This window comes from Brassica rapa, chromosome A10 (assembly GCF_000309985.2).
Source record: "Brassica rapa cultivar Chiifu-401-42 chromosome A10, CAAS_Brap_v3.01, whole genome shotgun sequence".
In the NCBI taxonomy this organism is placed as follows: Eukaryota; Viridiplantae; Streptophyta; class Magnoliopsida; order Brassicales; family Brassicaceae; genus Brassica; species Brassica rapa.
Genome location: NC_024804.2, coordinates 3029129 through 3054434, shown reverse-complemented (window position 1 = coordinate 3054434; position 25306 = coordinate 3029129). Strand labels below are relative to the sequence as shown.

Here is a 25306-nt window from a genome sequence, read left to right as displayed (position 1 = left end):
TTATTTTTATTATAATTAAGTAAAATCAAATCAATTTTGTTTATCGTTGAAATGTCCATGTATTTTTATAATATTTATCAAATTAAATGTTGATGTTTTTTTTAACACTGGATTTCATTGAGAGCAATAGTTCAAATGCTTGCCTTCTAAAACAAGGGAAGACCAATACAGAGCAGAGAGAATAGAAGTAAAAAGACAAAAACCACTATAAGAAATAAGTAGATAACACATTTTTGGAAGCTCATCAACACATATCAATATTATTTTTTTTGAATGAATGTTAAATTTATTCATAAAAAAAAACCTTATTACATCAAGTGTGAACCTCTATTTTAACCTTCATATCTTCCTACAAACTTTAAACTAATACAAACTTGATTAAAGATGAGTGCTAAACCAAAATTGAAGTCCACTTTCCCACCCTTTTACATGCTTTCTTCTCAGTACACTCAGTTTGTTCCTAACTCCCTTCTCTACCAACTTCATAACAGTAGCAATAGGCAACGCTGTCTCATTATTTACAATAATTAAATATTTTATAAATTCTAAATAATTTTATGCCTTTGATTTGTTGAATGAAAACTGAAATTTATTTTAAATAATTTTAAAAATGAGAATTCAGATTTGCTTTGGTATTTTGATTATGGTTCTATTAAGTTCCACAAACATAAAATTTAAAATCAAACTTAATATTAAGAAAGCAAATAACTTCAATAATTATAAAATATGATATATCTACCTCATTAAACTATTTTGTAACTATTTTTAAAATTTATTTTTAGTTTTTTTTTAATAACTCTTAAAAGTAAGTAGTAAACAAAATTATGATTGTATTTGAAAATAATATTATATAAGTAAAATAAAGTTTATCAATATTTTTTGCTGTAATTGAAAGCTATTATAGTCAACTAAATATACGAAATAAATAAAACATTTCAATAATACTAATTATAAACTATTTTTATAAACATTTCTACTACTTTGAATTTTTTTGTATTGCTTAAAATTATGTTTTAAAAGAGATAATATTTTTTTTCTAATAACATTATGGGGCAAATCTCCAAAATAGCACATTTCTAAGTTTATATCACAAAAATAGCACTCAAAAACTAAAATGACCAAAATAGCATTTTATCTTTTGAAAAATTTAAATTTTTTTATTTTTCAAAATTTGAAATCTTATCCCCAAAACCTCACTTCTCAACTCTAAACCCTAAAACCTAAACTCTAAACCCTAAACCCTAAATTCTAAACCCTAAACCCCATCTCTTGAGTGCTATTTTTGTGACTTTTGACCTTGAGTGCTAGTTTGGGAACAAAAACTTGATTTAGTGCTATTTTGGTCTTTTTCTCCAACATTATGTACATTTATATTTTTCATCTAAGAAAATATAGATATAAAGAAGGTATTTTACTACTTCAAAAGTATAATTTATGTAATATGAAAATATTTTTTAAATGTAATATTATTATTTTGTGACCTTTCCTTTTTTTTATGAAATCATATTATATATACATATATTTTTGTTTTTCAATTCGTTTTTTTACTTTATAAAATAATTTCCTTTTTTATTATATGGATATGTTTTTTGGAAAATTTTAAAAAGGACACTAAACAAAAAAATAAATAATAGTATGTTACATGTAATATTTTTAATTCATTAAGGGTATCAGTGTAATCAACCATCGTGAGAGTTAACGTGAGAGTGACACATAAGAAACTGACTTCTCAAATAATATTATAGAGATTTGACCAATGAAAAATACCATAATACCAATTTTAAGAGGCTAAGATCATCTCAAAATCTTATATTTTCTTTTTGGTATTTCCAAATCTTATATATATATATATATATATATATATAATATTCTTTACTTTTTTGCTCACACGTCGCTTAATTTTAATTATATATTATTTAAAATAAAGAGAACGATTCAATTAAAAACAATTAGAGAATAGGAAATTAGGAATATATAAAATATCTTTTAGATTTTTCCAAGCAGCTTCTTAACCATACTACGAAACAAGCAACCACTAGTGGCGCGTTTTGTTTCATGCAAGTTAAGAATTCAAACACAATTATATATAAATACTAGTGGCTTTCCGGCGCTACGCGCCGGGTTCGTCTTTTTTATTGTTAAATGATTAACAATTTGTTTTGTGGTTTTTGTTAAAAAAAATATGTTTAAAAAAATTAAAGATAAATATATGTGGAAAGAGAATTTTTTTTTTTTTTCTGATCGATAGTGGTTAACGACAATAGTGTATTAATTTGTTTTGAAATAACTTAGGTCAATGTGGAATAACATAAGTGGTTGTGACTGATAGATTTAATAAAAATAGTATAAAAAATTGATAATCGTAACAAAGTAAATTCAGTTGAAATTTAAACAAAGTAAAGATGATGTTTGAAAAGGAAACATGTAAATGTTTGTGTTTGTTTTGTTAATATCTTGTTTGAAGAAAGATAATAAATTGTTTCATCCTCTTAAACTATTAACAATCTTCGCATATTTTGTATATGTCAAAGATGTGGCAACTTATTGGAGGCTTCATTTCACGAATCCAGTAAGTGAATTCTTAATCATGCTCTAGCATTGATCGGACTTGAATTGATTATTTTTTCATGATAGCTTATCCAAAAAATATTTATCTTCTTCAAAAATGCATTTGCACAAAATTAATTTACCATAAAGATATGTATCATGTATCGTTGTCATAGTTCAGATATGCGGATTGGTGAAGATGGTTGAGTCCGTTGATAGATTTGTGTTGGAAGAAGTATTGATTTAACCCCTCAATATAATGAGCCTCTGGATTGTCATTATCCAAACATTGATTCATTAATTGAATGTGTTGATTCATCATCATGAGTGGTTCCGCTGCAAAATATAATAGGCTAAGGTTACAGGAGGATTTGTGTCTGAAGAGTTTCCGTCATAGTTGTCAATGCTTTCGTCTGAGTTATAAGTATTGACTGAAGTATCTGATACCATCTTATTTTTTATGTATTTTTTTTAATATAGTGGAGAAACATGAATCTTAAATATTTACTTTATTTTCAATTAAAAGTAATACTTTTTTTATATTTCTATTATTTGTTTTATTTTTCTTTTTACATATCATATATTTATTTCACCATTAAAAATCATGAAAGTGTAATTATTTTACTTTTTAATATTTGTCTACTTTAGTTTTAATAGTTATATATTGAATTATTTATTTAAAACAGTAGTTGATTATATTTAACACAGTAAATATATGTATTTTTCTTTAATAACACAATCTTCTTCTTTTATTTTCTCAAATTATAAATTGAAACGATGGAAAAATAGCTAATCTATTATTAGTAAATTACTTTAAGTTAGGTAAGCAGAATTAAAACCTAATAATAACTACTATACTTTATATATATACATGTTTGTTTGAATCTATATATGTCAATATTTTTGAAAACCAAATGAACTATGTTAATAATTTGATCAAACAGTTTCTTCTAAATTTCGAAAAAAGTAATGAATTTTTGTATTAATTCATAAGACAATAGATATTTAACTAAAATCATAATTAATAACTGATTTAAATAAATTATTCATAAGACTATAGATCTTATATTAATTCAGCTATTCACTTTTTCGGGCATTTAGTGTGTCTCTTTAGATTGGTGATTTGATTTTGTTATCTTCATTAAGCATGATTTCAGCTTCCTGCAGCCTTCCTGATTCTGTTATTCGGGTGATTATTATCACTTCTATTTTATTGCGATAATGTCCCACTACGTTGTATGACGGTGGTCATATAAATACATGACAGTTTAAGTGTAGACAATATCTTTGTTCACAGATTTAGTTTTATTAATTAAATATGATCGTTCTTGGATCTGAATTATGTTTTTTGGTGTGTTTATGTAGCCATATTATTTAAATATATAGATATTTTTACAGTTATGGATATCATGCTGATTTCCATCTCTACTTATATGTTATTTCTGTTGGTGTCGCATGAATTTTGGATCCCGTGTGATTGGTGATTGTCGTCTCATCTTAGCATCTAGCCTTATCAACATGTGTTGTGTATTGTTGTAAGTTTTGCATGGGTATAATTTATATTGTGGAGCACTTTTTACCTAAACGTTTGATTCCAAACTCCTCATTACGGAAGTCTTGAAGAATCAAGGTCTGGACTATATATTATTATTTCTTGAGGACATAATTTGTGAATATTAAATAGTTGTGTGAAGAATATATTAAAAACATCCAAAGAGGTTACTATTTCTTAGAAGATCATGAGGTTGATGTTAATTTAGGAATGATTCCATGAAATATGTTTGGGTGGGAATAATAAGTTGACATAAATGAATACGATAGAAATCTAAAATATAAAAAGTTTTGTTTCTTTCCAAACATTTGATAGTCGATTACAAATTTGATTTTCTTATATACGTAAGTTCAATAACATCTATACAATAGAGAGGTCTGAATTTGAAATTATTTTCTCATGCGGCAACTATACCGAGTTCATTTGTTTCAAGTGGGAAAACATAATATGTGGGGTCAATTGAAATGTTTACACTGGTAATTTTTTTAATGGTCTTCAACTGCACGATCACAAATATGGAAACAAAAAACATACAATATGTGGGGTCAATTGAAATGTTTACACTGGTAATTTTGCAATCACCCAAACATACATCAGTGGGCTGAATCAAGAAAAAGGCTGGTCGTATTTGCCATTCCTGGCTGATGAAGAGCCGTGAATATTTGATTTTCCCACTTATGTTCTGCTCAAGCTATCTCTGAGATTCGTAGACAACAGTCATAACCTTTATCTCAATCTCCACATGATCGGTAATCTGTAACATATATCACACAGTAGCTAAAATCATTTTACAGTAAGGTAAGCCTGAAATATGTTATCAATGAAGTTTTACAAATGACTCGCATGAAACTAAATTATGTATTTATTTGATTAGCATAGCATATACTTTCCTGAACAAAGTCTATGATTTTTTCATTACTTGGATAGTTCCATCTTTGGCCAATGACTGAAACATTATCTGCAAAAATGGAATAAATTTTATTGATCCAAAACAGAAAAGTTGATACATTTCAAGACCCATAACTTAGTACCTCCGGCTAAGAAGCTCGGCTGCTATCAAAGTATCCTTGGGCGAGTATTATTTCTGGAAGATCTGGTTTTGGAAAGTACCAGTAACCAGTGAGCCCTTCTTTTTCCTCATTGTTACTTTTTCTGAACATATAGACTCAAGTTAGCTGATGGTGATATGATAAAGAAAAACAGATATAGATACTGCAACGTAACGAAGAATTCTTTATCTCAGGACCTGAGTTTTTTCTTCCCACAATCGGGCCGGCATGGCCTCTGGTTGTAGTGAAGTGCTTGTTTTGATCTTCCATAGTCAACTTTTGCTGAAAAGGCACTAAAGTTCTTAATATACATTATAAATTTATATTCAAAACTGAATGAGTTGATCATATCCCTTCGCTTGTTTAACTCATAATATACAAACGGCAAAGAATGAAAGTAAATTGTTGACCTTGGTGACAAACTTTAGATTAACCAATTGGATGGATTGATATACTAACATCGCAGTGGAGAGCAAATACCTCATATGGCAGCGGATTGAATCCCACTTTTTATACCTCCTTTCTTGACATTACGGGCTTCCCAGAATCAGAGCATACAGATCTCCGCTTTGTTAGAGCAACGCCCGGTTTTCTAATTATTGAGAATGATACTTGAGGTGGCCATCGGAGGTAGGTGAGCTTGGATTCGAAAGTTTAGAATGTTTTGTTGGGAGAGATGATTGACATGTCCTGCCTCCAGCGTATTTATAACCCTAGGTTTTAGACATTCTGGCGTTACCATGGATGTATAATGAAATCAATACGAAGGAGTGGAGAGAGTGGTTTAATGGTTGTTATTGCAATCATTACAGGGAGAAATTGAATGCTATGGGAAGGCGTTACTTGTCTTTGAAAATCGAAGGAAAGAATTCTCAACTGTCACTCTGCGTTCTTCTTCGGTTAGACAACACAAGGTTCAGGAAGAATAAGACTACAGAACGTAGATGGGCTTCTCGTTATAATTAAATTCACCTAGTAGCCCATCGTTTACAAAATGGTCAAACATGCAATTATAACGTTAAGACTAAGTTTAGTGTCGTGTAGTAGCTATAATAACTGGCCCATTAAGAAATTCTCGAAGAGACGAAACATTTGCGTTTTCAGATAGAGAAGCTGACGTGTCAGCATATGCCCCCTTCTAACCGATGATGTGGCACTCTAAGGAGGGAGAAAAGCCAACTTTATAGTATTAGATATTCGGATCATGCAAGAAAGTATAGAGACACAGAGAAAAACAAAAATGTGTTTAAAAAGAACATCACTAGTTTTATACATTCTCTTAATCATTCATCTACAGCACAATTTTTCTTCTGTTAGTTCAAGGCCTTCTTCTGTTGATACATACCACGAGAGTCTTCCTCTCAGAGCCATAAAACCTATTTATAAATTTTGATTCGGGTTCGTATCAAATCTTTGCAGATTCAGTCTAAGTTCAGATATCCATTTAAATTATATAAACTAATTCAGAAAATATGCAACATATAAATTTGAATATTGTACGCTAAAAATCTAAAATTAACATGAAATTAGTTATTCTTAGCTAATTTCATGTTTTGAATATTTTTTGGACATTTACTTTTAGATATCTTCCAAATTATTTGGATAATTCTGAGTGTTTTTTTTGTATGCTGAATATTTTTAGAATATTTGACTTAAAAATAATTAATATATTTAATAAAGAATTGTTACTCGGGTATCCAAAATATCTCGATTCAAGTCGGGTATCTTCTTCTTTATATACAAAAGTTTTGGATCTATTTGGATATCTTAGCAGTTTTCTGTTCAGATACCTTTTTGTATGGGGTTCGGTTCAGTTATTCGGGTTTGGATATTTTGTCCAACACTAAAAAAATAATAAAATCTTAATTTATTATTTTATCATTTTATTTATCTGTTTTAAAATTACATAACCCGCATTTAATATGGGTCAAAATCTAGTTTAATGTTTAAGATACAAATTTAAACCAACACATATTGGTTTATAGTCAGTTTATAAGGTCTTGGAGTTTTCGAATTTAGATTTTGTAGGGAAGAAAATTGATTTTGGAAATTAGTTTGGTCTTGCCAAAGCTTTTTTAGAAGGGTGAGTCGGTTTGTAGTTTGATCTCATGTTAGTTCGATTTAAATTATATTTCAATTCCAACTATATTGATATCAGTTTAGGAACTAAACCATTAAAGCAAGTCAAACCATTATCTGTGTGGATATGGGTTTCGATTTTTTTGATTGAAGGATAGGCCTGGGAATATGAATCATAGTCCACGGGCCTTGCCCTGTTGACCTGACGCGGGGCGGGTGTGGATCGAACGATTTAAAAATTTTGATTCGCAGGTTTGGGGTATGAGATTTTTATGCGGGGCCGATCCAGATTGGGGGATTTTGAATTGCGGGTACCCGCCAATCCATAATACTATTTTTTATTAAAAAAAGTTTTTTTAAAAAAATTTATTTTTGTAAGTAAAAGTATATTTTTAAAAAAAATAAGATTTAAAAAAAATTATCAAAAATTAAAAAAGATATAGAAAATTTAATTATAAATATATTATTTATATTATATTTTAGAAAATGCATTAAATAATTCTTTTTCAAAATAATATTATATGCGGGTGTCGTGAATTACCCACAAATCTGAGCGGAGCGGAGCGGATGCGGTATATAATTTTTCTTTACGGGTCATGCATGTCAATTTTTTTTTTTGTCATCAACAATACAGACTCATACTGACTCTGTAAACCAAACCGGGTGATCTGAATCCATGTGAACGACAAAAGATGGTTGCTTTCTAGCACTGCGCGCTAGACGATCCGCCTTTGAATTTTGCATCCGTGGTACATAGATAATCTCTGATCCGGTGAAGCTCTCTTTCAGGGTCTTGATATCTTCCAAATAGTTTGCAAAAGCTGACCATTCTTCTGGTTCGGAAACCATCTTCACCAATTGAGAACAATCTGTTGCAAACGTAATCTGAAATTAACGTAAATTCCTCATACATTCCATTGCCTAGAGCAACGCTTCAATCTCTGCATGAAGAGGCGATAGACTAGCCGTAACATTCCTCGCCCCCAACAATCCATCAAAACCTTCCAAAGTACTAAGCCAACCTTGTCCTGAAAAACTATCCCCCTCTTTCCACGAGCCATCTGTAAAACACCATCTTTCTAGGATCGACGGCAATATCGCATCTATTATTTGTGGTGTCTTCCTCTGGTCATTCACTACTTGTGCCTCAGTCCACAGTGTTGACTCTGTATCAGCCAATTTAAGCGTATCCATAGATGCAGGTCAAAATTTTGAGTCAAAAAATGAATCGACCCATGGTTTAGCGGGGCTGTTTGACCCACTAACCTAGCTCTATTGAAGGATAATAGGTTATGATACTTATAATGTATGGAATTAGGTGGAAGTTAAAAACTGGTGTTTAATTCTTTACAATATAATATTTTTGGTGTGAAAATATGTGGTTTATAGTATTAAATTTGTTAGACTACATATGCCACTTGAATATCACCGGTGAGTACATTTGTTAGCTATATTTTTTGGGGATTAATCTATTTTTTTCAATAGATTTGAAATAGACTGAATTTTTTAAATTTTTTTTTTTAAATCAATGTATTTCTTATTTAAAATTACATATGAGCAAATATCATAATAATTTTTAAAATTATATTAAAATGCATATGTTTCTGCAGGGAATACAGCATTATTTGTTTTTGTCAAAATATTATAAAAATTTTAAATTTTATATGTTGAAAACAGAAATTTTATACTGTGATACATTATTTTTCTTATTTGTAATATCATTATTTAAATTTTAATTTTAATATATATACATATATCGTGATATTAGAAATAATTAAAAAAAATAAACCTATTCTGCGATATATAAACTATTATTTTAAAAATGACTATTTTAATATATATATATATATATACTTATCATGGTATTTATAACATTTAATTCATAAATATATATTATCAATATCTAAATATAATATCGTAATAGCATTTTTCTTAGTTTATTATTTTAATAACTAATATCATAGTCAGTTTATCTGATTCTTATTGAAAAAAATATTTTAATATATTTATTTATCATGATATTTAAAATAATTAATAAACATTAACCTATCTATAATACAAACCAAATTTTTTAATATTTCAGTGTAAATGTTTATAATTTAAATTAAGTATTATACTTTCTAAAATCTATTATTTTTATATATTTAATAGATAATTAAAGAAAAATATAAATGAAGAAATCATTGTTATTTATACTTCCAGTGAAAGTCATTTTGACTTTTAAAAACTGTTTAGAAGATAAAAACTAAAAAAAAACTATTTAAGAAAGTTGACCAAGGAAAAATGCCATATACAATATACCAATTTAGAGAGGATAAGATCATCTCAAAATCTTATATACATTTTTTAGTCAAAAAAAAATCTTGTATATATATTATTTACATTTTTGCTTAGATGTCGCTTAAATTTTTATTATATATTAATTAAATAAAGAGAACGATTCAATAAAAATATGGAGTAGAAATAAATAAAATATATTTTTTAGATATTCCTAAGCAGCTTCTTTATAACCATATACTTCATATAGGCAACTACCAGTGACATGTTTTTTTTTTCATGCAAGTTAAGAATCCAAACAGAATTATATATAAATACATACATTGCATATCAGACAAGAAAGTGAGGAGACACAGAAACAAAACGAAAATGGGTTCAAAAAGAACATCGTTGGTTTTATACATTCTCTTAATCTTTCATCTTCAGCACAATTTTCCTTCTATTAATTCAAGGTCTGCCTCTATTGATGTGTACTATGAGAGTTTTCCTCTCAGAGCCACAAAATCAGATGTTGATGGTTTTGAAGGAAAAGGTCAAGAATTAGCTGCAGTTACAAAAAATGGAAGCGGTGGAGGATGGCGTGGTGGCGACTGTGGAAGCACCAGAATAGGAGATGGTGGAGGATGGCGTGGCGGCGGTGGCACCATAATAGGAGGTGGTGGAGGATTGCATTGCTGTCGTGGTGGCTGTGGCGGCACCAGAATAGGAGGACGTAGAGGATTGAGTGGCTGGTTTGGCTCCAGAATAGGAGACAGACTGCGTGACTGGTTTGGCTCCCCAATAGGAGGCGGCGGTGACCACGGTGACGGCGGTAATAGTGGTGGCGGCGGTGGTAGTGGCGGCGGCGGTGGCGGCGGCGGTGGCGGCGGCGGTGGCGGCGGTAGTACTGGAATAGGAGGCGGTGGAGGATTGCCTGGCGGCAGCGGTGGAATAGGAGGCGGCGGAGGATTGCCTGGTGGCGGTGGCGGAATAGGAGGCGGTGGAGGATTTCCTGGCATCGGCAGCGGCGGAATAGGAGGCGGTGGAGGATTTCCTGGCATCGGCGGTAGTGGTGGCGGTGAAGGATTTCCTGGCATCGGCAGCGGAACAAGAAGCGGAATAAGAAGCGGAATAAGAGCCGGTAAAAAATTACCTGACGGCAGCGACAGTGACAACGGAACAGAAAGCAGTGGAGGATCACATGGCGGCGGCAGTGGCAAAGGAATAGGAGGCGGTGGAGGATTGCCTAGCGGCGATAGTACTGGTGGATCTCACCGTTCAAGCAGCAGCCAAAATATTCGAGGGGGAGTGTGCGCTGTATGTTGGTTGAGTTTATTGGTTTTAGCTGGTTTATTATTGGTTTATAAGGATCTAAAATATATGTTGGCCATTTAAATCAAAATCTGTGATGTCGATGTTTGACATTATGTCTGGATTGGTCTGAGATTAATTGGGCCATTGGTAAGTAGGTAAAATGTTTAATACATTTTATTACATTTTACAGGTAAGTGATTTTACTAGTATGAGAACTAATTTTTCTCTATATATTATAGAACTCTATATTATATTAGGGTTGGACCGCCCTACGGACAGGTGTTGAATACACAATAAAAGTTATTTTATACGAAAATATATTTTTATTTTGTAAAGCATTTTAAAATATTCTAAAATTAAAATGACTATAAAATAACAAATAAAAATATAATTCTGTGATCATTTTGATATTTTTGATAAAGATTTTATGTTTAAGTTTAAAGTGAGGTAACATTCACTGTCTTCTATTTTATAGAAAAAAAAAACAAAACTGGTGATCCAACTGCTCGTATCTTCTGGTAGATCTGGTTTGATCTTCATCCTAACTTGTCATTGTCATGTCAAATATTGGAATTTTGTTGGCTGTTTTTGGCTATGTTAGATTTTGCATTTGAAAGTTATTTGTTTGGTTAAGATGGAGTTTTATATCTTTGAAATATTTTACGTAAGGAGTTGATTGGTGGAGATTTTGATGCTTCGATGAATTTGATGTCATACGAATCATTTAGCAGGTTGATGAAGATGATATATATCATATATAAGATCGTGGAAATGGTGGACGTGTGTGACACCTCCGATCGTAGATGACCAGAAATGACTGTCGATGTTTTTCGATGGTCGATCTGAGGTTCTTAGAATATTTCCGATCGCCTTAGACCAACAACCAAAGAACACCACACTCCTATCAGATATCACTCTAGGCTTTTCAACCAAATATTATTTGTCCTCGGCCCTCGTTTTTCTCTCGGAATATCTCGTCCAGCTTAAATAAAGAAAAAATCGACCAAATATTTAAGACTCGACCAAAACTATCAAGGGAAGTTCTTTCGACCACAGGACAGTCCCGTCGAGACATTAATTTACCGGATTGATTTTTATTTTTAATTTTGGTCGAACCAACTCCGAACTGGTCGAGCGGGATTTTTCTCGACCAAAATCCTATTCGCTCGTGAGGGTCTTTACAACAGGTGTCAATAGAAAGACTGTAAATGGATGTGGGTATTCTGCTGCCTCATTGAGAATTGGGCTCGATGCCATTAAGTCAGCCTAACCTCAGTGGTGGAGAAACATCTACAGGACATCAAATCAGAAAGAAGAACTTTCGAGTTAGCCATTTCTCAGAAAATAAGTTTACTTTGTTAATTCAACAGATTGAGAAGATGTTTTTGAGAGGAGGAAGGCTTACCTTTTTATATCTGCATATCACCGCCTCGCAGAAGATAACTTCACATAAATCATGGCTAAAGGAAGTAAGAAGATGTTTAATGCTATGAATCTGTAAGTAGTTTAGTTTCAATGGATGGAAAAGGAGTTCAAAGGATGCGATCAAAACCCTACGAATGGAATCGTCACGCTGACTACATCAGCTTTCGGACGGCAGAGAAGAAAGAACATGATTAACCCACGCGGCTTGAGAGGTTTAAGTCACTTGCTATTGGGCTGAGTTATCTGAGAAAACACAGAGTCCACACACATAGGGATGACAATTGGGCTCTCTCGTCCCGTCCCATCCCGACCCGCTGCGGGTTCGTCTTCTGGCTGTACACGGCTGGACCGTTCCGCGCGGGATGCGGTCCTGAAACTAGCTGCCCAATCCCGTACCGCGAAATGTGTAGGTCTTCGCGGGCTGTCCCGCAGGACGTCACAGAAAAACATGATACTAGCTGCTTCAAGCTGCTTCTGCTTCTACGGTTGATGATTTTATAGATGATTAGCTGCTTCTGCTTCCCGCGGTCCATCAGAACAACAATGAAGGACGGGACCTGACGTGTTAATGTGTTATTGTCTTAACATTGAGCCATTACTTCAGCTGAACCACCATACTCTAGAGATGGGAATTGAGATCATTATTTAAAACAAAAAGTGAGAATGGGTTTCTATTAAACGTGAGAGTTTCACGCAACACAAAAATACAGCAAAAGACCTACATTCATTCATCATCCACAACAATTATAAGATTACAGAAAGTCTCTCTATCTTCTTCAGATCAGAGTATCTCATCTTTCTCTTCTTTGCTGCTGCTTGCAGTGTCGTTTTCACCAGTCTACGTGCAATCCCTTGCAAAAGGACATGTGAATCCTTTGATTCATCTTCCTCTCTCTTCTTCTCAGCTTCGTCGATTCAAGAACTAAGCAACCTTCCAAATTAAATCACAAGCAATGAACAACAAATCAAAACTAAGAACTAAGCAACAACATCAAGCCACAAGCTTCTTTGTTGTCACATAGTAGTTTACAAGTAAGAGATGGACCGGTATAGCATACATTGAACATCTAAAGTCTAAAACAATGCACACAGGGGAAGTAATAGAGTTTGTGAACGTACAGGCTTGTGATTTTCTGGCTTGTTGAATATCAGACCTGAGATCACCAAAGGAAATCCCCTTCCTCGTTCCCTGCGCTGCTGCCTCTTCCACCTCTCTCAGCTTAACAAGCCTCTGGTTCAGCTCCTGCAACAGCTCCTGCAATGAGAACCAACCTTCTTCTCTGCGTGCAAGGAGGCAACATCTCTTCTGAAACTGGATAAAGCAACTTCTGATCAGTTTCAAGAACAAAATAAACAACAATGAGAGTGAGTTTGAGATGCATAAACAACAAAATAAACAACAATATTAAAAGACATATCAGTTTAATCTAGATGTCTAGAAAATGGAAATTAAATTGACAGATTAAAGAAGAGAAAAGAAAACCATTTTTGTTACTAATATGAAAACCAGTCTATAAAGGATATGATGAGACGGTTTTGTTACCAGCGTTGATCTCGTTCATGGCTCGTTGGAGATGTTCATCAGGCTCAAAATGTCAACGATGAGAGTTTGCACAATCTCAAAACCGGAAGCAGACATTGCCTTCTCGAGCTCCTCTTCAACAGCTTTGGCAATTTCATTCTTCTGCTCAAAGACATCATCAAGAAGCAGCTTAGGGACACTTGCTCTGATCACTGAAAAAAGCATCATTAGTCTTTTAAAACACAAACACACTCACATACTAATCGTCTTTTCAAACAGACAAGTAACAGTTAACAATAAAACAAGTTTAAAATGTATTTTCACAGAGATATGAACAGACAAATGTCGCTCTGAGGATGAGCGAATTAGTGATATCATATCACTGATATGACAGTAGAAAAAGAAAAAAATAATTTTCTTTATATTAGAGAAAACGACTAGGATAGCAACAAACCAATTTTTTGTTTCCAAACTAACACTCAAGTCTCAAAGTCACATAAATATGTTTCATTAAAGAGGTACATATACATTTATACCTTTTGAATTAATTAGTCCAAACTTTAGAGTTTAGAGTTAAGGGGTGGTGTTTTGGAATTAGGATTTAAAATTTTATAAAATAAAAAATAAATACTAAAAATAAAAATTGAAAAAAACAGTTTCAAAAAGTATTTTTGAACTATAAAAAAAAATTGAAAAAAAAAAAAAAATTTCGAAAAAGAAAATTTCAGAAGGAAAAATTATAAAAATTTCGAATCGGAAAACATATAATCTGAAACTATAAAAAAAAATTCATTTTTTTTATTTTTATTTTAGTTGTTTTTATTTATTTTTGTTTGTTTAGTTAATTTTAAACTAAGTATATTAGAGATATTTTACTATTTAATGAATGTCATTTTTATGAGTTTCTCCTTTTAGTGTTATTTTTAAGAAAAAAACTTAAAAGGTACTATTATTTACTATGGATATTTATTAAGGGCTGGATCAATAAGCAACATAGGCCCAGAAACAAAACAAACCCGACCCAAACACCACGTATTTGCTCTTATCCGGTTATCCCAACATACCACTGAGAATCAAACAACCGAATAATTTTTCCGGAAAAAAGAAAAGAAAAGAAAAAAAAGCTGCGGGGGAGCGAGCCGCTTCAGGTTTCTTCTCTAATCTCTTTATCCGTTTGACATCTTCATTAAATTCAAATCCGATAACGGAAAGAAAAGACAATAGCGATGGGGTCGGGTGCATCGAAGAATACTGAAGAAGAGGACGACGGTTCCAATGGCGGAGGAGGAGGAGGAGGAGGTCAGCTCTACGTTTCACTCAAAATGGAGAGCTCTAAGGTTCAAGGCGAGCTTACTCCTCACGTCTACGGCTCTGTTCCCGTGATCGGCTCTTGGGATCCTTCCAAAGCTGTGAGCATTCGTTGACTTTGTAATTTATTGCTTCCGATTCATAATTTGATAGCGTTTTTGTCGATTTTTTTCTTGATAGCTTCCGCTGCAACGTGAATCCGGGTCAATCTCGGAGCTGAGCTTCGTTGTTCCTCCTGATCACGGTATTGTTCTTTCTTTTTCCGTATGTGAGTTGACTCAATTTGGAGAAGCGATCGTTGATGCCAATGTTATATTATGATCTAAGGTTCTTTTTCTTTTGTGTAGAGACTTTGGATTTCAAGTTTTTGTTGAAGCCAAAGTACAGAGACGCGCCTTGTATAGTTGAGGAAGGTGAAAATAGGCTTCTCACTGGCGGTTCGTTGCAAGGAGATGCTAGGGTAGCTCTTTTTAAGCTGGAAGGTGATGTGATTCTTGAATTCCGAGTGTTCATCAATGCTGACAGAGTTTCACCGTTTGATCTTGCTGCTAGTTGGCGAGCTTATAGGGAGAACTTTCAGCCTTCTACAGTTCGTGGTATCCCTGATGTCAGTATTAATCCTGATTCAACAGTTGTCGAGGTGATTTAATCCTTTACAAGTTCCATGGAGATAAGCTCGAAATGAACACTTTCTTTTATTTTTTTGACAGAATTGTCCTTCAGAAAGTTTGGAGCTTGATCTTGAGCATTATGAAGTTCCTGCTCCTGCACCTTCTGCACACTCTTCCCTTGTTTATGCGGCTGACAATGCAGAGAATCCACGATCTCTTTCAGCTTCTGGTTCATTTGTTAATGACAATACCCCAAAGGCAGCATCCAATAGTCCTAAAGATTCTGGTGTTAGCGCTGATGGATCGCCATCTGCAAAGGTTCTACACTTTGATTAGTTGCATGGTAGATGCCTATGCGTTAGTTAATGGTCATCTTTCTTATTTAATACTGGCATACATTTTACCCATAGGAAATGAAGGTCATTGTTCCCGATTCCTCGGATACTTATTCAGCTTCAGGAGTAGTCTCACCTTTTCAGCAGAAGGATGGTCAAAGGGGACTCTTTGTTGATCGTGGTGTTGGCTCCCCTAGGCTGGCCAAATCTGTTAGCGCAAGCTCCTTTTCGGTTGACCTCAAAGTTGATGCGCAAACCAAGGTTTGGCATGAGATAGTTTCTATTTCCAATGGGATTATCTTAAATTTAAGATCTTTTGACGTAGTTTCACTATTTCTCGTTTAAATTGTTAGAATTCAATGCCAGCCGCCGCTGGAGCTGTTGCTGCAGCAGCGGTTGCTGATCAAATGCTTGGACCGAAAGAAGATAGTCACCTAGCAATCGTTCTGGTAATTTTTCCATATAGGCGCTGCTGTTCATAGTTTTTTCAGGCTTTTCAGCTCAATTGTTGGGAGCTGGATGGCTGGATATTTTGTTTAACATATTAACTTGAATGAAAAGTAGAGACTGAAGTTCTGGTTCACACCATTCCCATCATATTGTATTAGGTAGGCTTGCCAGCTCGAGGAAAGACTTTTACTGCAGCAAAGTTGACAAGATATCTTCGCTGGTTGGGGCACGATACTAAACATTTTAATGTTGGAAAGGTTTGCAAATTTGTTTTTCGTTTTTCTACGTATTCTGTAACTAACAACACTTGTGGAAAATATTGACTCAATCTTTGCTCCATTTCTTTACAGTACCGACGGCTAAAACATGGAGTTAACGTGGTAAGCTGGATTATTAAATTGGATAAGTATCTGCCCTCCATTTTGGATATTTCTGATGGACAACGAATGAGCTTTCTGTAGGCTGCTGATTTCTTTCGAGGGGACAATCCAGAAGGTGTAGAGGCACGAACAGAGGTAGGTGGTATTTTGAATTGCTTAGTAAAGCCAGTTTGCGACTGTCTCTTCTAATTTGTGCGTCTAAATTCATCATGGTTATGGTACTCTCAACTTAATTTGTTATATTGGACGATGTTTGATTTAGTGATCAGTTTTAACACCATTTATCTTCTTCTTTGCACTTAGTTTTAATATATCACATGCTACTAGGTAGCAGCACTTGCAATGGAGGACATGATCGGTTGGATGCAGGATGGTGGTCAAGTAAGTAGTTTTCAGTTAGATGTTTTTCCTGGTTTCTTATATATTCCATTCTAAATAGTTTTCATCTATAGGTCGGAATCTTTGATGCAACTAATAGCACACGTGTTCGCCGGAATATGCTGATGAAAATGGCTGAAGGAAAGTGTAAGGTACTGAAGCTTCGAAATACTGTGATGTTGACTCTTGTGTAACTGTAACGTAACTGATTTACCTTTTGACTCTTGTGTAGATTATTTTTCTGGAAACACTATGCAATGATGAACGCATTATTGAAAGAAACATACGTCTTAAAATCCAGCAAAGTCCTGATTATGCAGAAGGGTACGATGCCTCTTTAAGACACTTATTTTCTCTTCCTAGTCGACTTCTTTTTTACCTGTCAGCTAAATCCGTATGCTTTTCTGCAGGACGGATTTTGAAGCTGGAGTGAGAGACTTTAGAGACCGTTTGGCCAATTATGAGAAGGTCGGTATACAAATCTGCAGCTTCCAAACGTGTCCTAATTACTTTGAGAAAGCATAGTTGACTAAGTTGTGGACTTGGGGATGGATTCAAATGTTGGTTTTATTGTTTTCATACCAGGTTTATGAGCCTGTTGAAGAAGGTTCTTACATCAAAATGATTGATATGGTCAGCGGTAATGGTGGACAGATACAAGTACGTTTTATATATGTGCTTGATGAAGAAATGTGCCACTGATGGCATTTCATACTGATCTCGATAGGATACCGATACTCTATATTTTTGACTACTCCTGACTGTTAATCTACTCTTTTTGCAGGTGAACAATATAAGTGGTTACCTTCCTGGAAGAATTGTATTTTTCTTGGTATGAATTAGCGATGTCTCTTGCTCATTTTTAATTGAAATGCCTTTAGCCTTTTTGTAATATGCATACAAGTTATATACTTGCAAGTGTGATTTATATCTTCATCAACATTCATTGGCTTATTCAATAAGAATAAGTTAAGTGATCACGAGATCATTTCTTTTTTGAAGAAGCTAATATTTTCTTACCTTTAATTAGGTGAACACGCATCTTACTCCACGACCAATACTACTCACTCGGCATGGAGAAAGTATGGATAATGTTAGAGGCCGAACTGGGGGAGATAGTGTTATAAGGTATGTTTTTACTCAGTCACCTCCAAATTTCTAAAATTTCTAAGGATGGAATTTATATTTCTTGTTTAAAATGTGAAATTGATAACCTTTGTCAACTTTGAAACGCAGTGAATCTGGAAAAATTTATGCAAAGAAACTCGCTAACTTTGTTGAAAAGCGACTAAAAAATGAAAAGGCTGCTTCGGTAAGTATTCCAGACTATTACACCATGTTTAAATTTTGATGTATCTGCAAATGTGTCAAAGAAAGCTTGTTGCTTGTCTTGCGTACCAGTGAATGCTTACGTAAAATTTGTGCAACCTCTAAGTCAGTTATCAATTCTTAAAATCCGGAAAATAGTATTGAGAACAAATATCGGTCATTTGGAACTGCACAACGAGATTTTGTTTTCCTACACCAACCTAGGCATGGAACCATCCTCGAAACCTCTTTTTGCCACACAAGTCCACAAAGGATCAAGCAATTCCATACTTGGTTAATTTGAAATCATAAAGCTCTTGATAATTCAGTAATAGTGATCCACCGACGTTGTCTATTTCAGATTTGGACCAGTACACTTCAGAGAACAATCTTAACAGCAGGTTCCATAGTTGGATTTCCTAAGGTTGATGTTTACTAACTGCCAAAATATCTTCCGACTCTTGATGTCTTGTACTATATGCTGATGCAAAATAATCGTTTTCTCCTATTTTCATTTTAGGTGCAATGGCGTGCGCTGGACGAGATTAATTCTGGAGTTTGCGATGGAATGACATATGAAGAGATAAAGAAGATAATGCCAGAAGAGTTCGAGTAAGTGACTTGGTAGAATCTGTATATCTGAAAAAACTTCACCAGTTCTAATTTCCAAGAGTTTTTAAAGAATCTGAGGAAGGGCACATAAATTTATGCTAGGGGTGCTATGCTTGTAACTGGATAGAACTAGATTATAGTTTTGTTCATCATAAAGCCAAGAAAATCGGTTACAAATCTGAAGAAACCAACTTACATCCCATATTTGCATATTCAACTGCATATCGAATCTCTATGGTACAAGTTTATCAATCCTGAAACGGACAATAAGCTCTCAGACTTCTCTAGCTCATCTTGTGGTGCATATGACTGCAGATCTCGGAGAAAAGACAAATTGCGATACAGATACCCTCGTGGAGAGTCCTACCTTGATGTAATTCAACGGTATGTTTGTCTCTTCTTCTTCTTCTACGTTCAGTCATAAACTAAACCTCAAGCAAATAATGTTTCTTTGACAATGTAGGCTCGAACCTGTGATCATTGAGTTAGAACGACAAAGAGCTCCTGTCGTCGTGATAGCTCACCAGGTTATAGTCCAAACTCTGTTTATAGTTTATTGTCTAAAACCATTGGCTCTAGTTTTTGAAGAATTTGTCGACAATCCACTTGATCATGTTGAACTATCTGACTTGTCAATGAGTTCACCTTACAATTGGTTGGTTCTTATGCAGGCCGTTCTGAGGGCCTTATATGCATATTTTGCGGACCGTCCTCTCAAAGAAATACCCCAGATCGAGGTATAGTCTGAAATATGAGATTGTATGATAAAACCATTCGAGTGATGGATAAGATTTTAGATAGTTTATAACACGGCATTGACATCTATGAATGTATTCAACAGATGCCACTTCACACTATCATAGAGATACAAATGGGAGTTTCTGGTGTGCAAGAGAAACGCTACAAGCTCATGGACTGAAAGTAATAACCACAATTACGTCGGATCTCAACCACAACTCTCGTCCCAAAGGTTTACTTACTCTGTGAATTAGAAGATTTGCAGACATCACTGGGCTGTATGTTGGCCTCCCAGTTCTTAATTTTATCCATCAAATAGTTTTTATTTATACTCACAAATGCCTTGTAATTTCAACATGTTATGTACTCTTCATAATAACTAACGCTATACAATAAGACCCGACTGGCAAAAAAAACAAACAAATTAAACCGATCTAGTCGAACCCAAATTGACCCAAACCAAATATATGTGTAACCCTTTGGTAAAAGATTTTATTAAACTCTTTCATTGTCTGGAAGAATTACACCAGAACATGGACGGGCATCTGTCAAGGGGATCCATTGTCCCCTTTCCTGTTCATACTAGGCATTGGTACATGTGATGAATAGAACTGAGCTTCAAAGCAACATCACAGGAATGAGATTAACACAAAAAATTTCAACATTTGTTTTTTCCTGATGACAATCTCTTCCTTTGCAAAGTAACTCTGTCAGACTGCTCCAATTTTCTGCACTGCTTAGAGCTATATGGTAAAGCGTCAGGCCAAGAAATCAATTTTCTTAAGTCATCGGTGACGTTTGGAGCTGATATCGACCCTGTTATGAAGCGTCTAATTGTGGAACTGCTGGAGATAGAGAATGAGGGTGGAGCTGGTACTTATTTGGGTCTCCCAGAATGCTTCAGTGGATCAAAACAGAAGCTTCTAGTCTTTATAGGCGAGAAACTTGGCAAAAGATTTAACGGATGGTATGCCAAAACGCTTTCCCTCGGGAGAAAGGATGTACTCCTTAAGTCTATTTCTATGGCCTTGCCTGTCTATGCTATGTCATGCTTTCGTCTAACGAAACATCATTGTCAAAAGATAATGAGTGTTATAGATGCGTTCTGGTGGAATGAGTGTAGTGAGAAGAGAAAGATACACTGGGTAGCTTGGCCAGATTTATGTAAAGCGAAGGAGTTAGGAGGGCTTGGTTTTCGTAACATTGAAGATTTTAATCAAGCCTTACTGGCCAAGCAAGCTTGGAAACTGCTAAGCGATCCGCAAAGTCTACTAGCACAAGTCTACAAAGGCCGATACTATGCTAATAAAGAGTTTTTGGAATGTGGCAAAGGGTATAGGCCATCGTATGTTTGGAGGAGTATCATATTTGGTCGAGAACTATTGATTAAGGGGTTCACAAAATCCATTGGGAATGGAAGATATACTCTGGTGTGGGGAGACAAATGGATCATGGATGGGATGCCTCGTCGTCCAGTTAACAGACAAACCTTCATAGATATTAATCTAAAGGTGGATACATTACTTGATGATATAGTGAACTGGAACGTTGAGATGCTGTCGGAACGTTTTCATCCCAATGAAGTGGTCCGTATCAGACAGATGATGCCAGGTGACGTTAATGACGGCTTTGTTTGGGCTTACTCTCAACATGGTGCTTACATGGTCAAAACAGGATACGATTTGATACTGCAAGGAAAAATTGAGGCAGCAGGTCAAATCTCTCCTCAAGAACTCACTCGGATTGCTTTGCAGAAACGTGTTTGGAAAATCCCCACTCTACCAAAAATTAGATTGTTCCTATGGAGGGTTATATCAGGAGCGGTGGCTGTTGCTGAGAGGCTAAACTCAGCCGGCCTGTAAACTCTGCAATGATGGAGCAGAAACCATAAACCATGTCCTATTTCAATGTGTGACGGCTTCTCGAATTTGGGAAGACGTGGGTGTAGCGTTGTCTGCAGGGGTTTTGCAACATTCCTTGAAAGAGAATGTGGCTTATGTTTTGACGCAATGCAGGACTTGAGTAAGACAGAGGCTATACGTCGCTCTATCCCATGGGTGCTATGGTTAATCTGGAAAAACAGGAACTCTGTTATCTACGCTAACGTATAAGAATCTTTGGAGAGGCTTTTACGAGCCATGTTTGAAGAAGTGGAGCAATGGTTCGAGTTGAACAAGGTCCAAGCTCCTGGTGCTCACACGAATACGAGATTGGAGAGTGAAGACAAATGGAATCCGCCTGAGAATGGAGTCATAAAGTGTAATATTCATGCAAACTGGAGGAATGCTCTTCTTCATAGTGGTGTTGCTTGGATTGCAAGAGATCAGATGGATAATGTCTCATACCATGCTCGTGATGCGATAACTCACGCTCCTAATCGCTTTGTGGCGGAGCTCCGAAGCGTGATATGGGCTCTCTCTAGCTTGCGGGACCTAGGAATATCGAAAGTGACTGTTGCTGTGGATTATCACGAGGTAATAGAAGCTCTGAAGAAGCCTCAACAATGGCCTAGATACATGAATTTGTTGGAAAAAAATCAGAAAACTCAAGGAAGAGTTTGAAAGTCTGGACTTTGAAGGGGAAAAGATTTCGGCCAATGGAATCGCTCGAGACATTGCGAAGAGTGTGCTTAGAGATGGAAGATTGCAAACATACTTGGCTTTGGAGGGTCCTTCCTGGCTTCATGATCGGATCGCTAGAGAAACAATCAGAAGTGACTGTTGATTCTTATTTAGAATGTCGTCGCTGTCTTCTTCGTTATTTTCATTACCTTGACTGTCAAGGTTTGTTCTTTGTTGGGTGTTTTCACCACTTCCGATTATTAATCGATTCAGACGTTAAAAAAAAACTTAATATGTTCTATATAAAACCGACCAAACCAAAAAACAAAGTGTTTCTTTAATTTGATTAACTAAATATAGTAATAATATTAAGATTTAATATATTTAACCATTTAACCTAAACTACTAAATAAAATTTTAGACATTTTACTTCTAAATAAATAGAAGAAACACAAGTAAAAATAAAATAAAAAAATATGAATCCCATACATTAATATCAAAACCGAAAAAATTACTTGTGATATTTATATTAGGTTTAAAGATAATAATATAAAATTATTGGATTGCATCTTTTACATTTTATTATGATGTTTGGCTTTATGAAAAAAATAATGATTCAATGTCAAATGATAATGTGTTTTATGTTCTTATAAATTATAACTTTGTAATTGAATTAGAACAAACCTAAAAATCAACTCAATTGAATTGAATTCAACAAACACAAACAAAACCAAATTAAACCTAACTAAACCGAACTAAAATCGAACTGTTTTCAGTTGACTTTGGTTAAAGTTTTCTTTGATCCAACTTATAAACCAAACTGAACCGAATCCAAACCAAAACTGAACTTAAACCAAAATGTTCGCCTCTACTTATTAGTGCATGCTTGTAAAATGGTTAAAAACATGGGAACTTAAACCGAATCCAAACCAATGTTGATAAGAAACAAATTTAAAATGATCAGGTTACCATTTAAAGTAAAAAAATCCATATGTACATGGTTCCATTGGGCTCGAACTCGCGACATTCGGCTCATAAGATCTACAAACTAACCAACTGAGCTACAAGACCATGTTCTAAAATAATTTAGGAAATTTATCTCATGGGAAGATCATGTATAATATATTTATATATTTATATGCATTTTTCACTTGATCAATTACTTACTTATACTAAGAATAAATTTTATAAAATTATTTAAAAGCTTCTTGTATTGAGCAAACTATTAGCTGAAAAAATAAAAAAATTATTCCCTCTGGTTGATTATAAATAAATTATTTTTTTTATTAGCTTTTTCATAACTTTTAGCAAATTAAAATTCAGTGAACGTAATTAATGTTTTCGAAGTTTACAATTTATCATTATTACATCCATTGAAAATGTCAAAAATATAAATCTTTTAGAAACAATTTTTTTTTCTAAAACATGGATTCTTATGAAACAAAGTGACTTTCTTAATTATATGCATCTTTTTGATTGTTAGTATAGAGCTCCAATCACAAATCAACAACAAACCCTAAACTAAGGGAGTTTTTCAATCTCTTATTTTTCTCTATAGTTAATTTCGTCATGGATTCTCTCGATTTTGGAGGCCGTTGAACTTTTTTCGCACACATCAAAAACTCAAGTACCACAAAAAAAGCACACACCAAAACTCGTTGATGGTAATAATTGCTTCTTATGTTTTTGGGATTACGATAATTATCTTATTTCTCCTAATATTTGTCTGGACTCAATAATCCACAAGATTGATTTGTCTTTAAAATGAAACCTAGACAATCGTGTGGTCGATTTTAATGTTACTATTGGAAACATGTTTCTTCCTTTTGTCTCCAGGATATTCCAACTTCTATGATCAAATTGGATGATAGATGAGACACCCAAACAACTTTGTATTTTGTTTCATTTTTCATTTTCTTTTGATCACTTGTCTTGGAACTTGAATTTTTTTTTGTGTGTGGTTGTTGAACCTTACATGTCGTGCTCTTGTTTAAACAAATCTATTAGTTTTAAAAAGCATAGTTCCAATAATTTGTGAATTCAGTGGAATTTGAGTATTTATAGAGGAAAGAGATTATACTAGTAAATTAATGCAATAATACTTACTAAATCACATTTTTGTGTCTCTTCTCCAGTTCTTCATCCAACACACAATACACCAAATCTTGCATTTGTGTTGAATAGTCATCTTCAATAGACAGTGACATATATATCATTATAGGTTTCATATAGAGTTATATGACCATAAGATTAACTTATATGATCAACACTCAATCATTATATGTATTGTATTATATATTATCATGTCTTCAAAAGTTCAAAATATGTCCATTTTCATGTGTTTTTAAATATAGATATATTGCAATGTTATGTTTTCCGAATTGAATTGAGGTTCATTTTTCAAACTGAATTGATTTATAACCGTTATATATCATTTATTGCAATGTTATGTTTTCTGAATTGAATTGAGGTTCTAACAAAATATGTTAACAAAAAATGGGATCAAGTTTTCAAAACGAACAGTTGTTATAGACATTGGAAAGACTGATAGTTTTGATAAGATCACCATCCGCCAGGCAACAAAATGGGATTGAATAGTCGTTATAAAGATATTGATGTGTGTGGGTGGTGGGTCGTAAGCACCAACAACCAATAATTTGAATTTAATTTTATCATTCTATTCATATTTGTATTGTTTATAAACACATTGTAGGGGCTACATCATTGACTTCTATGGCATCTTAATTAAGTAATTATTTAGTGCTAGACAATAAGCATCGGATCCTGATCGTCTTGCTCTTTTATTTTTCTCTTCATATTATGGTTTTGAATTTTCCACAGTAGAATAAAAAGATGTGCAGTGGGGAAGAAACAGACAAAT

The 25306-nt window shown here is 34.0% G+C and overlaps 4 protein-coding genes across 7 annotated transcripts; 3 read left to right on the top strand and 1 right to left on the bottom strand.

Moving 5' to 3' along the window:
* The first annotated feature begins 5268 nt into the window (after positions 1–5268).
* Positions 5269–11009, top strand: LOC103843981 (glycine-rich cell wall structural protein-like). Its single transcript, XM_033282747.1, has one exon. The coding sequence runs from the start codon at positions 9784–9786 to the stop codon at positions 10876–10878; it is 1095 nt and encodes a 364-aa protein (XP_033138638.1). The 5' UTR covers positions 5269–9783; the 3' UTR covers positions 10879–11009.
* A 2204-nt stretch (positions 11010–13213) lies between these two features.
* On the bottom strand, positions 13214–13972 carry LOC103843982. Its single transcript, XM_033282327.1, has 2 exons — positions 13838–13972; positions 13214–13534 (listed from the first exon to the last, which is right to left on the bottom strand). Exons 1-2 carry the CDS (start codon positions 13970–13972, stop codon positions 13214–13216), a joined length of 456 nt encoding a protein of 151 aa, XP_033138218.1.
* Positions 13973–14801: 829 nt separating this feature from the next.
* Positions 14802–20271, top strand: LOC103843983 (6-phosphofructo-2-kinase/fructose-2,6-bisphosphatase). 4 transcript variants are annotated; one of them, XM_009120748.2, is made up of 24 exons: positions 14970–15153; positions 15233–15296; positions 15402–15512; positions 15605–15692; positions 15763–15981; positions 16074–16259; positions 16352–16447; positions 16607–16705; positions 16799–16828; positions 16910–16963; positions 17156–17209; positions 17281–17358; positions 17439–17530; positions 17617–17674; positions 17792–17866; positions 17991–18038; positions 18237–18334; positions 18443–18518; positions 18876–18938; positions 19035–19126; positions 19442–19510; positions 19590–19653; positions 19798–19863; positions 19968–20271. In XM_009120748.2, the coding sequence occupies exons 3-24, from the start codon at positions 15505–15507 to the stop codon at positions 20043–20045; spliced, it is 1791 nt and encodes a 596-aa protein (XP_009118996.1). In that variant the 5' UTR covers positions 14970–15153; positions 15233–15296; positions 15402–15504; the 3' UTR covers positions 20046–20271. The 4 variants fall into 4 exon arrangements, with proteins under 4 accessions (XP_009118995.1, XP_009118994.1, XP_009118996.1 ...); XM_009120747.2 differs by having other exon boundaries at positions 14802–15153; positions 15400–15659; XM_009120746.2 differs by having other exon boundaries at positions 14802–15153; positions 15400–15692.
* Positions 20272–22002: 1731 nt separating this feature from the next.
* LOC103844414 lies at positions 22003–22588 on the top strand. Its single transcript, XM_009121201.1, has 2 exons — positions 22003–22338; positions 22415–22588. Exons 1-2 carry the CDS (start codon positions 22003–22005, stop codon positions 22586–22588), a joined length of 510 nt encoding a protein of 169 aa, XP_009119449.1.
* The last annotated feature ends 2718 nt before the right edge of the window (positions 22589–25306 follow it).